Source organism: Vigna radiata, chromosome 3 (assembly GCF_000741045.1).
Source record: "Vigna radiata var. radiata cultivar VC1973A chromosome 3, Vradiata_ver6, whole genome shotgun sequence".
In the NCBI taxonomy this organism is placed as follows: domain Eukaryota; kingdom Viridiplantae; phylum Streptophyta; class Magnoliopsida; order Fabales; family Fabaceae; genus Vigna; species Vigna radiata.
The window spans coordinates 5,596,410-5,608,567 of record NC_028353.1 but is presented as its reverse complement, the minus strand read 5'-3'; the positions used below and the strand labels follow the sequence as shown (position 1 = coordinate 5,608,567).

General features: G+C 31.0%; 1 protein-coding gene across 4 annotated transcripts; it reads right to left on the bottom strand.

Annotated features, from left to right (window-relative positions):
• Positions 1–3,431: 3,431 nt before the first annotated feature.
• Positions 3,432–7,309, bottom strand: LOC106756727 (peptidyl-prolyl cis-trans isomerase CYP71). 4 transcript variants are annotated; one of them, XM_022779255.1, is made up of 8 exons: positions 7,124–7,308; positions 6,937–7,030; positions 6,383–6,851; positions 6,048–6,180; positions 4,892–4,954; positions 4,574–4,723; positions 4,264–4,318; positions 3,432–3,628 (listed from the first exon to the last, which is right to left on the bottom strand). In XM_022779255.1, exons 3-7 carry the CDS (start codon positions 6,643–6,645, stop codon positions 4,286–4,288), a joined length of 642 nt encoding a protein of 213 aa, XP_022634976.1. In that variant the 5' UTR covers positions 6,646–6,851; positions 6,937–7,030; positions 7,124–7,308; the 3' UTR covers positions 3,432–3,628; positions 4,264–4,285. The 4 variants fall into 4 exon arrangements, with proteins under 4 accessions (XP_022634976.1, XP_022634975.1, XP_014494759.1 ...); XM_022779254.1 differs by lacking the exon at positions 4,264–4,318; XM_014639273.2 differs by lacking the exons at positions 4,264–4,318; positions 4,892–4,954 and having other exon boundaries at positions 7,124–7,309.
• Between the last annotated feature and the right edge of the window lie 4,849 nt (positions 7,310–12,158).

Below are 12,158 nucleotides of genomic sequence, written 5' to 3'. Positions count from 1 at the left end.
ATATCAAACAGATTCAGAAATATCACTTAACCATGCAATTTCTAGACTTGACTCGTCCGGACTTTAAAATGAGAGTCGGGCTATGGCGAGTCTTGCACCCGTGGTGACTTATGTAACTTGGGTTCCCCACCCTGCCACACTCACGAGGTTAGTCCGTTCCACGCCTTGAGGCATACTGGGAGCCCCCAAGACTAAGGACCTCCTGCTACTTCTCACCACATGGTTCAACCTCTCTAAGTGAGTTTGATTGACCATTGAAGCGTCAGAATGACTCCCAAGGCTGAGCCCCTACTTTCATTTTAAAACACTAAGAATCTCACCAAGAGATTTGAAACTTTGAATCACACTTACTAACTCGAATTATAATGTACTTTGAAACATACCATGAACAACCTGGAAATCATACCTCTTTGCTTTCGAACTCCCATACTTTAGATTAAAATCAATACACATGTTAAAGTTCTAAAGACAAGGCCTTATATTAAACCATGCTCCATAAACCAAGTAACTATCATTTGATCAACCATAAAATGAGGAACAAACAAAAAGGAACCAGAACCCCTACTCTGATTCTACCCTTTCATACCAACTCGTGACTGTTATGGCTAACAGAAATAACAAATACTCTAACTAAAAGTTTAATGTTCAATTAAAAATTTTAATATACATATATATATTTTGTATAAAAGTTATATATTATTATATAATATACAAGAATCATAATAAAAAAAATAATCATTAGATATAATATAAAATATAATATATTATTTATCAATCTTCATTTTCTAATCAATACAACAATTTTTTTTTAAATAAATAATAAACTATGAACCCAACATCTCTGCAACCAAACTTCAAATTATTATTATAATAAATAATATTAGACATAAACTTACGTAAGTCCTATCTTATTATCTATATATATATATATTATATTAATATTAAGATCCGAAAATCTCTCTTTCTTATATATATTACATAATATATTATATTAACTTAATCTACATCCAATCCATTAAAGCCTTCCAAATATTAAATTTTCTAAAACCTAACTCCCTGGAAATTCCTCCTCTTCTTTTCAACTCTAGAAACATAAATCTCCCCTCCTCTCACGGCCCACCTTCTCCCATTTTTTTTTTCTTTTATTTTCTATTTCTTTCTTAAAACTTGCATCATTTACACAGTTTAAAATTTTTACTTTCCCATACTTAATGAAACCCAATCAACACCACCATGAACTACTCCATAAAGNACTACTCCAGAAATTGATTCCCCCTTTTAACAGTACTAGAATAGAATTTTCTACTTCCAAACAACTCATAACAATCCAATCTACAACCATTTAATTCAATAAAATCACTACTTGACAAGCCATCATAGATTAAGCATACTAATTTTTCATCATTTTCCAAAACAACACACCAAAATAAAATTCACCATACATACATAATATATAAATAATTCAAAGAAATATAACTAGCTCCCCTTACCTTGGTTTCTCACAGTACAATTCACAAGAGACGCTCTCACAACAACTTTATGCAGCACAGAAATTTACAGTATCTATATATCACCAAAATGGTGGAGGAATAAGCTCTTAGAGCTAAGCTTTAAACAGGAATAAAAAGAAGAACGCTCCTAGTTGTCTGCAGCCCGAAAAAGGCATTCCCTAAGTTGCCAAGAATGGGATGAAGCTGGAAATCGAAATCTTGCAGAGCAAAGAAGAGAAGGCATTGACATTTGAAAGATGGAGCAACGAAACCCTTCCCCGTCGTCGTCACCCGTTCGAGTCCTCATTCGCCCTCCGTCTTCTCCCTCGCCGTCGACCACCGATCATCCTTCGCCGTCGCCGTCGCAGGCGCCAGGAGAAAATTACTTACTGATCCAATCGAAAATATAATCGGATCAAAAGGAAGTTTTCGGTGTGGTGAACGCTTGAGCACCTTCAAATCCAAGATTGAACGGTTCAATTAGCTGGAAATCTAGAGAGAAGGCAGGAAGAATTTAGGGAAAAAGGGTTTCTAGAGAGAGAAAGGAAAACTGGCTTATGAAAAATTTGATTTCTGAAAAAGCCCCCTTCTAAGGCTAAGGTATCCTTAGTTTATGAGCCTAGCTGCTTCCATATAAGGCCCAATGACTTTATAATTTTTCAGACCTTTACAGAATTTCAAGTAATAATATAATAAACTGTTATAATAGTTTTAATTTAATATTAATTGTTATAAATTTAATTTTAGACTTGGCACCACGACAATCTTTGTATACATTACTCAAGATATTGCATTATAGTAGATTGCACAGGATATTAATTGCGTACGATCTATTTTTTTACACGTGGCACCACAACAATCTTTTTATACATTACTCAAAATATTGCATTATAATAGATTACACGATATATTAATTACTTATGTAACTATTTTATAGATTATATACATTATTAATTTATATATTATTTTTAATAATAAATAATTCCAACTAATAGTTAATGATTCAAACATAAACTTAACTATTATAATTTTATTTAATAATATGATAAATTGTAATAATAGCTTCAATTTAATTTTAATAAAATAAATATGAATTAAGATAAAAAGGTGTTTAATTAAAAAGTAATTTATTTTTTTATTTAATTTTATATATTTAGTCTAAATCTATAAATGTAATAAATTGGAAAACACAAATTGCAAATTTTTTACACATATCCCTTCTCTTTAATTTACGTAAAAATTCAAAAAATACATTATCTCATTTAACTAAAAAAGGAAATCATCCTACAGGTCAATCTACACTTTCGATATGTCAGTCTACAATTTCGATATGTGAACATTTCCTTTTCTTACACATGCACCACAACAACCCTTTTCTACATTACACAAAATATCGCATTACAATAGACACTACAAAAAAAAGCTTATTTAGAGGGGTTTTTTTTTTCGATTTGCGGGGGTTTTTACCCTCCGCTAAATGAATTCCGGGGGTTTTTCAAACCCCCGCAGTTTGAGTCGCCACAAACTATCTGCGGGGGTTTTTTTCGCCCCCTGGTATCACATTCAATTTGCAGGGGTTTTTCTGCGGAGGGTAAAAACCTCCTCTATTACTGACTATTATTTTGAGGGGGTTTAATAGAGGGGGTTTTTAACCTCCTTTATATTTATTTTGTCACTTTTTTGTTTGATGATTATTAAAATATATAATATTATTTTTTGTTTGTTGATGATTAAAATATATAATAACTATCTATTTCCATTAGCTTCTTTTTTTTTCAATTTCAAAATTAAATAAATTTAATTTCTTTTTAAAATTATTAAATACCAAACAAATATGATTCGTTTGAATAAAAAATGATACCATACAACAAAAGCCCCTAATTAAAAAGAAATTTAGAAAAATAAATTGAGAAACAATTNTATAGTCACATCAAGATAGACTAGAAGTCAATGTAATCTCATTACAAAATGTAATCTCATCACAGAAGTAGTTACAAAGAAAGAAATGTTACTCAATTCATAATAAACTAGGTATAGTTTTATCCTAAAACAATATCATAAACTTTCTAAATGTTACTTCCTTCATATCATTGTCTTGTACCCAAAGGAGACTCTGACTCATTTGCATCACGAGCTTGCTGAAATAATATAAAAAAATTAATAAAATAAACTCAATTACATGTACTCACATTTTTTAAATATATAAAAAAATAATCAAATAAAATTCAGTTTTAAAAGTCATTATTCAATAATGAAAACACAAAGTTAAGGCAACAAAATTCACATGTTAACATATTAAAGCATCAAATACCCAACAACACAACTTGGGTAAAAGTAAATCTAATAGAAGTAAATCACTTACATAGGAAAGGATCACCATTTGGTAGATTTTAAATTGCTTACTGCATAGATTCATAGCACCAAAAACAAGAGGAAAAGCAAGTTTGAATGTTTGATAAAGGAGGCAAAATGGGAGGGAGAGTTTTAACATGAAGGAGCTTTTAGCAAGGTCAACAATTAGAATGGTGGAAAAGTGTATTATGAAGTGTGCACATGCAGGGAAATCTTAAACAATACCACTAATTAAGTGAAAAAGAAAGGCTTAAAAACATTAAATAAATGAAATCTGGCATGCCATCATCCTTAAAAGGGTCCTTGGGATGGAAATCCAAGTCCCACCAACATTCTCATAGCAGAGAAATATTTCGAGACACTGGTACGAGAAAGGAATTGCCTCAAGGACGAAATGCAGCTGTAAAGGGTCTATGTTTACCTCAAAATCAAGTTGTTATATACTAATCTTGGTGGAGCTGTAAGTACTTCTGCCTCTGCCGTGCACAACACAACACATTAGTACAATTTAGAGATGAAAGCAACAACAGAAAATTGCACAAATAATAATAAATACTTTACAGCCCAATAAGATCAATAGAGTGTAAGCAAAAAAGGTATTCAAATAGATGAGAAATAAAGTGAAAATAAATGTGAAGATTAGGATATAGATAATTAAAATTCAGTAAAAACAAAATAAATATGAAGATAAAGCACATCAAAGAAACACTATAGAAGAAGAAGGCTCTTACATTTACATAATTCCAATACATTCCAGGAGGTCGAGGACATTCANTACCAGATGCAGGATCAGATTCAGGACAANGANTACATTTTCTTAGAGGTGGCAAGCCAAACGAAATCACTGACGTTAAAATGGATACAAGGCATGTTTCAATAATCTGCAATTTAAAGGAAAGGGGGAATGAGTGAAAAGAAAATANATGAGAAAAGAAAACGTACTGAAGGAAGAAAAACAAAAATATTATTGAATATTGGCCACCCTATTGATTTTTCTGTATTTTACAAAACCATAAAGGATAACAATTAGATCAAAATTAACAGCATACCTTGACCCTGTTCCGATTCATGTGAAGATGATTTCGTCGCCAAGTGGTAATATAGAGAACCTTCTATAACTATAAGATTTGTAAGAAAATAAAACTAGCAATATCAAAAATATTTAATGATATTAACATATGATTATTAATGACGTTCACATATTCATAATTATTAGAAGAAACTTGATATATAATATATCTGAGTCGAAAACAACTTTGTTGCAAACAAATTAAACGAGGGCTTTGTTTTTTTATTCTGTTTCCAGGGTTACTGAATTTTTTAGTAGAAACTTCATTTCATAATTTTCATCTATCAATTAGTTTTATAGGATTTATACCTTTCTCTATAAAGAAAAACATGAGTTTATTGTGTAAAAGTTATAAAAAAAAATCTTAAAAACACGAATTATGATTTACGAAGTTATAAAAATCTTTAACAACACGAATTCACCTTAAAAACATCACAGATTCAATTTTAACATCAACATGGATTCAACTTAAAACATTACTGGTCAAACTCTAAATAACATGATTCCAAGTATCAACANCTCGATACAACCATTAACATGCTCGATTTAAACATCTAAANATCACGAATCAAACAAAACCTACATGAATCCAATTAAAAACAACCNATTTCAAACTGTACAGAGCTTGACAGCCTTCAAATTTGGTTTAACTAACCTATAAGCACTACTCCACTATGCACTTCACCATACATCAACCCACTTATTTAAGGATTAGACATATATATTGATGTAACCACAATTAGCCATATGATGAAATACCAGAACCGTTATAAACATAATTACATCAGAAAAAGAAGAGAACATATCTGTACAAAGTTGTTTTAGGTATTCGCAAACATACAGAGACAACTAAATAAGGATAGGTCCTATTTTTTTAATTTCTTGCAGATAACTTATTTTCTATCCTTGGCTCTTATTTCCTTTTTCCTTCTGCATAGCTTCTCTACTAACTCCATCTCTTACACAGAACAATATAATTCAAATACAAAAAAAAAACATAGGAATAGGAATTAATTATTCCATTAANATTACGACTTGAAGAACCAAACCCCTTCAATAACATAAGAAAGGTAAGCTTTTAGAACATAAGTGTCAATTCTCAACCTACCTTTTAAAGGCAAACAAAGATAACTCACCACATTGTCAGGAAGTGACGTTGTAACTGACTTTCCAATGTCTGAAANTGCCAAAAGTTCATCAGCAGGAGGTTTTTCATTGAACACATCTCTTCCTTTAGTTGCATCTTCAGGCTCCTCCGGTTCTCTTCGACTGATACATGGTAGATTTCAGGACTTAGATATCGTGACTTTCATTTGCATGAGATACTACTAATGATGACATACTTTAAAAAGATGTACCAAGGTAAAAAACACAACCAACAAAATATCCGTATATGATATCAAATAGAAAAACTATATGACTTTGTATTTCATAACAGAGGTCAAATGGTCAGTAGAGTGTACAATGTTACCTGAATAAATATATCCTGTGCTTTTTAAAGGCACAACACAGGAGAGTGGGATCTGTCAAAGGCTCCTTACTCTCATTAACATTTGCAGCTGCTGAAGGAATCTTTCTTACTCTTTTTCTACTCCGATCACCTTGATATAAAGCTATTCTTAAGAACCTATCATTATTCTCCACCTTTCCAAGTATNCGACTAACTTTATTGGTGTGTAGATTAACAATTAAACATATGGAAGATGTAAACAAATAAGGGAAAAGGGGCACCATCTAGCCACCTCATGTATTAGCGAACAATGAAGGAAAAGTAATAAAACAGAAAGTTAGTATTACAGAAGGAATTGGAGTGACTGTTTGTAANCCTTATTCAGATAGGCTGCTCACGGAGCATGTAGTGAATCGGGCGAGTGACGGCGAGTAGGCGTCGTCGACGGGCTAGGCCTCATGCCCTCTGAAAATCAGTTCTGAGCCCATTCCTGTTTTGTTCTGAGTCATTTCCGAAACCCTAATCTCACATCAATAAAAAGAGAAAAGAAATATAAAATGAACGAACGTATGAACCTGATGTCATTCCAACATATGACTGGGAGCTCCGACTTTTCTGCTGGTCCACACAACCGCCGCTCCGTCTGCCTAGGGTTCTACGACTGCAAATCTGAAAGAGAAATGGAAGATGAACAATAGAAAGGAGAAATGAAAGAAATGCATTAGAAGAGAAAATGACAACGAAGAAAGAAAGGAGACGAACGAGGAGAACGATAGCTTTGAGAGGGACGAACGAGGAGTCTGAAATTTTGAGAGAGGGGAAGAGGTTTGGGGGGAAAGATGGAGCGTAAAAAATTTAAGTGAAACATTTTGGAGGAAGGGGGGGAACTTTTAGGTGAAATTTTAAGAGAGAAAAGATGTAAAAAATGCATTATTATTTGAAGAGGTTATAAACCTCTTTAAAAAAATATTAAAACCCCCCGTTATTATTGTCAATTAGATAATAGAAGGTACTCATCTTAGATCATGTCAACTTGTCAATTAGATAATAGAAGGTACTCATCTTAGATCATGTCAACTTGAGGGGTTTTTTATAACCTCTGCTAAATAACTCCCTCTAAATAAACTTTTTTTTATAGTGAGATTATTTGAGATATTAATTGCTTACAGAAATATTAATAGATTTTATACATTATTTACTTATATATTATTAATCATCAATTATACTAATAACAATTCCAACTAGTAATTAAAAATTTAAGCAGAAACTTAATTATTATTGAATTTCAATTAAAAATACAATGAAATAATATAATAAATTATAATAATTTTGTTTAATGTTGAAACTAAATCCGTAAGCTCACGATAGCTCCGAATTTGGAAATGAATATTTGATTTTCAAAATCGTAGCAATGATGCTAAGAAGTATATTAAAAAATTTAAAATTCAGTTAAAGATTGTATTGGATATTCAATTGAAAAGTTTACCACATCTTCAAATTCGATAAAGAAATTTATTGAACTTTGATTCAATGTCAAATTTTAAAATGTGATTAAAAAATTCACTAAATCTAGTTAATTCTTTAATCAGATTTTAAACTTTAATTACTTTTTAATTGAAATTTGAAATCCGATATTATACTTAAATATAATAAATTATAAATCAAATTTTGAAATTTGATAAATATATTATATTTGAAAATTATATATATATATATATATATATATATATATATATATATATATATTTATTTTTGATTTTTAATTTTCTTTTATTATTTTTTATTGTTTTATTTTGTTTTATTTTTTAATTTTACTTATTTTGTGTGTTTTTGTTTAGAGTTTAGGCTTTAATTATTTGTTATGATTTAGAGTTTATGTTTTGTTTTGTTTGTTTATTTATTTATTAAAAAACTTAGATATTTGTTATATGTGTTGGTTTTAATCTTAGTTTGAATTTGTTTGTTATAGAAATGACAAAAACACAAGTATATCTACATATCGAGGTGAGAGTTTTGTACAAGTTGTAGTCATAAAGAGATCTATGATATCTAATCGTAGAAGGAGTCATACTATCCTATTTTGCTATGTCACTATTTGTTCGAACAACTCCAAGAACTATAGCAAAATCGTGAGCCACCGCATCTATGGCCTCCTCTGTACTAATCACCATGCCAACAATGTTAAAAACACAAATCCCATAACATCGCACCTGCATCTCCTTCTTTATGCCTTCAACCAGAATCACCGTAGATTGCGAGTTCGTCTTTATGTCATACCACAATCTTCATCACCATCAAACCACCATTGTCCTCCATGTCATACCATGATCTTAATGAATAAATCATCATCCATATTTGATAAATCAAGTATCTAACTATTATTAGAGACCCATAAAAAATTGCAAATATGATTTCATCTACCAAATCGCAATTTTATTTTGAAGCGCACAAATTTTCAAAAATGTTAATAATTTATTTTAACTTTTGTCACAAGTGGTTGAGGGGAGAGGTGAAGTCGGAGAAGGTTGTAGAGATTGAGAAGAGAGGTCAAGAGACCCTAACCTAGAGTGAAGAGAGAATTAAGATGCGCAAACACAGAAGAGAATGAACACAACATCGTTGTTTTTGTCTCTATTAAAGTGGATTAAAACGTATTTCCCATTTTTTTATAAAAAATCCACGTCACTGATATCACATCATTTAAAAAAAACACATTAACATGCCATATCAACATATTTTTAATGGTAAATGTCCAATTACATCAATTTTTTATAAATAAAAATCCAATTTACAACAAAAATAAAGAAAGGATCCATTTGAGACTACAAAACAAAAATAGAAACCTAGAAAATGATTTAATCCATATTCATTAAAACAGTAACTAAGTTTTTTAAAAAAATCATGTGAAAATGCCACTGATAATCAATTACCAAATACCTCTAGTAATCTCACATTCTGTAATCTTTACTATGCAAACTAAAGTTTACACACAATGTAGGCGGAGAATAGTGCAGGTTTTTAATGACTTGTAACAAAGTTGACATTTTAACCTATTCTAAGCCTTTCATTGTCATGCAAGCGACTCATCTTACGCCACATCATTCATCCATGCAACCAAATCCTTTTCTCTAGGTTTCGAGCACATAAGACAAGAGAAGGCCAACAGAAACTGCAAAATTATTTGAAAAATGTTATGCACTTTTTGGTGTGGAAACGAGAATACAAAGAAGTGAAAGTGTGACAAGCAAAATGATAGAAGGAGACAAGACATATAAACCAAATGAAATGAAAAAAAAAATATTATGCAAAATAAAAATGATGAAGAAGATGTTGCAGCACCTGTTGATGGAGTAATAAAAAGCATTCGAAGCCTGGAGATATACGAATACGACACTGTTTCATTATTTTTGGGACGTACCGTATCAGTACGTCAGAACAGAACAGATATTGAAAAGTATGTAGTGTTGTTATCATGGTGCATGAATCAATAAATTAAATTAGTTAATTAGTTGGAACATTAATCTATTCAACAACCACCTTTGTCACACACTATGGTATCGATGACCATGGTCATTTTCACCATCTTTTGGGCACAAAGGAAAATCCAAACAGTTCTACATAACTCAAAATAACGACACAGAAAATAAATTCATTGAAGTTCAAAATTCGGTTTTGAAGAGTCGAATAAATTTGAGAGACAGGAAAAAAAAAAAAGCTGTGCAGCGTTGAACAGTGCAGGAAACATAATTAAGGAAAGAGGGAAATGAGGTTGAATGAACAGAATGAGCCCAGGTTGTTTTATTTATCGTCCTTCACTTGCCCTTTTAATGGCAGCTTCTTTTTCATCGTCCGTGTGGCAATTTCGGAATTCAATTCAGTCGTTTCCTTCTGCTAAATCTCTTTCTGCATTATTCACTGCATCAATTCATTCGTCATATCGTATTCATGCCTCATTTTGTTTATTTTAACAAGAATTTATTAAGACAAAGTATTGTTGGTTTGTCGGAATGCGTTTTATGTCAAACTCAGCACCTAATAAGCAAGAGTGTTATATATATACAATAAGAAACATGTGGATAGAATATTTTGAAAGAGAGTTCCTAATGTTTAATAGAGTTATAGATTGTGACACATTAATTGAAAGTTACACTACAATAACAAGATAAATAATATATAAATAGAAAGATTCACAAATACATTATATTAGAAGTGACATTATATCTCATATAAGTTAACTAATCTTCTTATAGACTAAAACAAACCAACATTGGTATGTGCTGAGATTTAAAAAATTTTATTTTGTGATATAACTAAATTAAAGAATAAACAAATTATATAGTATGGTCTAACCAGGATAATAGACACTGGTCCGGTTGATATCAATTTTTGGAATCAAATCCAATCTAACATAACTCTTGCTGAGATCACAACTTAGAAAGTTCATTGTATCTTGAAGAGGAATCCTTTTGAAAGTCGACTGGTCAATAGAATTATCGATTGATAAGATAGATGACATAATTAAAATCATCAAAGAGATTAATACAAACCTGTCGAATAATTAATTGTAATTAATGTATGAGTGAATCGAAATTAGATTAATAATAAATAAAAATTCATTACAGTCTGTATAAATAAATAAGAGATTCAAGTTAGATAATTCATTATATATTAATGGTTGTATTAATATATCTGATGGGTGTGGAGATTAATTCTAACTTAAACATCAAAATATGTTTAAAAATATGTTTTATAGGTAACATTGGAGACGTATTAGACTGAACATATCATATATAACCTGATAGCTAAGTGTGGAGAAGGAAACAAAGAATTAAATTATCTTACAAACACAAACAAAACTCAATATACGGATATTGAGTAATTACGTGGTTTTATAATTAATTTTAGTATTATTATTTGGACTTATATATTACATCAGATGATGTATCTTATCACATTCAAACCTACAAGAGTTATTGGTATTTTGAAACGGTATCATGAAGGCTATTCAGTTGCCAACTCAATACACGGTTCCCCCTTTTCACACCTTTTCCTGACAAGCGTGGTCCCTTCCTTCATTTTCCACCTTAACACAAGACATTGCTGCTCTCAAAAAGGAAGGAAGAACATCACACTTACAATTTACAAATGTTACTCTAATTAACCTTCCTTGGGTGCGCGTAGCACTCTCTATAGCCCCGGATAGCTACAACTCTATATTTTCTCTGCAACTCTCTTAAAGTTAATTAACTTTGATTTAGAAGGAGTAAGTGATGAAATAAATGCTCAGGGTGTTATTTTCATAAATGAAATTTATTAGCTAGAAGCATTAAAAAATTAAAGATTAATTTGCTGGCACCCAAAAAGAGAAAGGAATAAACAGCCTTTTGCCTCTCATAATAACAAAAGTCAGAACGATCGTTCAACACCTCACTGCCTTAGCTAAACTTCCTACACACCTTTTTCTATCGGCCTACGTGGTCCAAGTCAATCCTCATATACAGTGAACCCATCAACCCATATATAAGAGAGAGTAATTCTTCCTGCACCTCATTCATCTCTTCCTGCACCTCCTTTGTCAGGTAATCATTAAGTGTTACTTTTTTTTAGTTATTAAATAATTAAAAGAGATCATCCATTCCTTTCTCCTTATTAATATTTTCAAACCCTACACCTCCTTTTTTCTTCTCTCTTCTCTGAGTGCTTCTCCTCCTCTCTTTCATTTGCTTCTCACATTCTTTTCTTCTCTTCCATTGATTCTGTATTCCGTAAGTTTGTATGTGATATTTGTATATTCTGC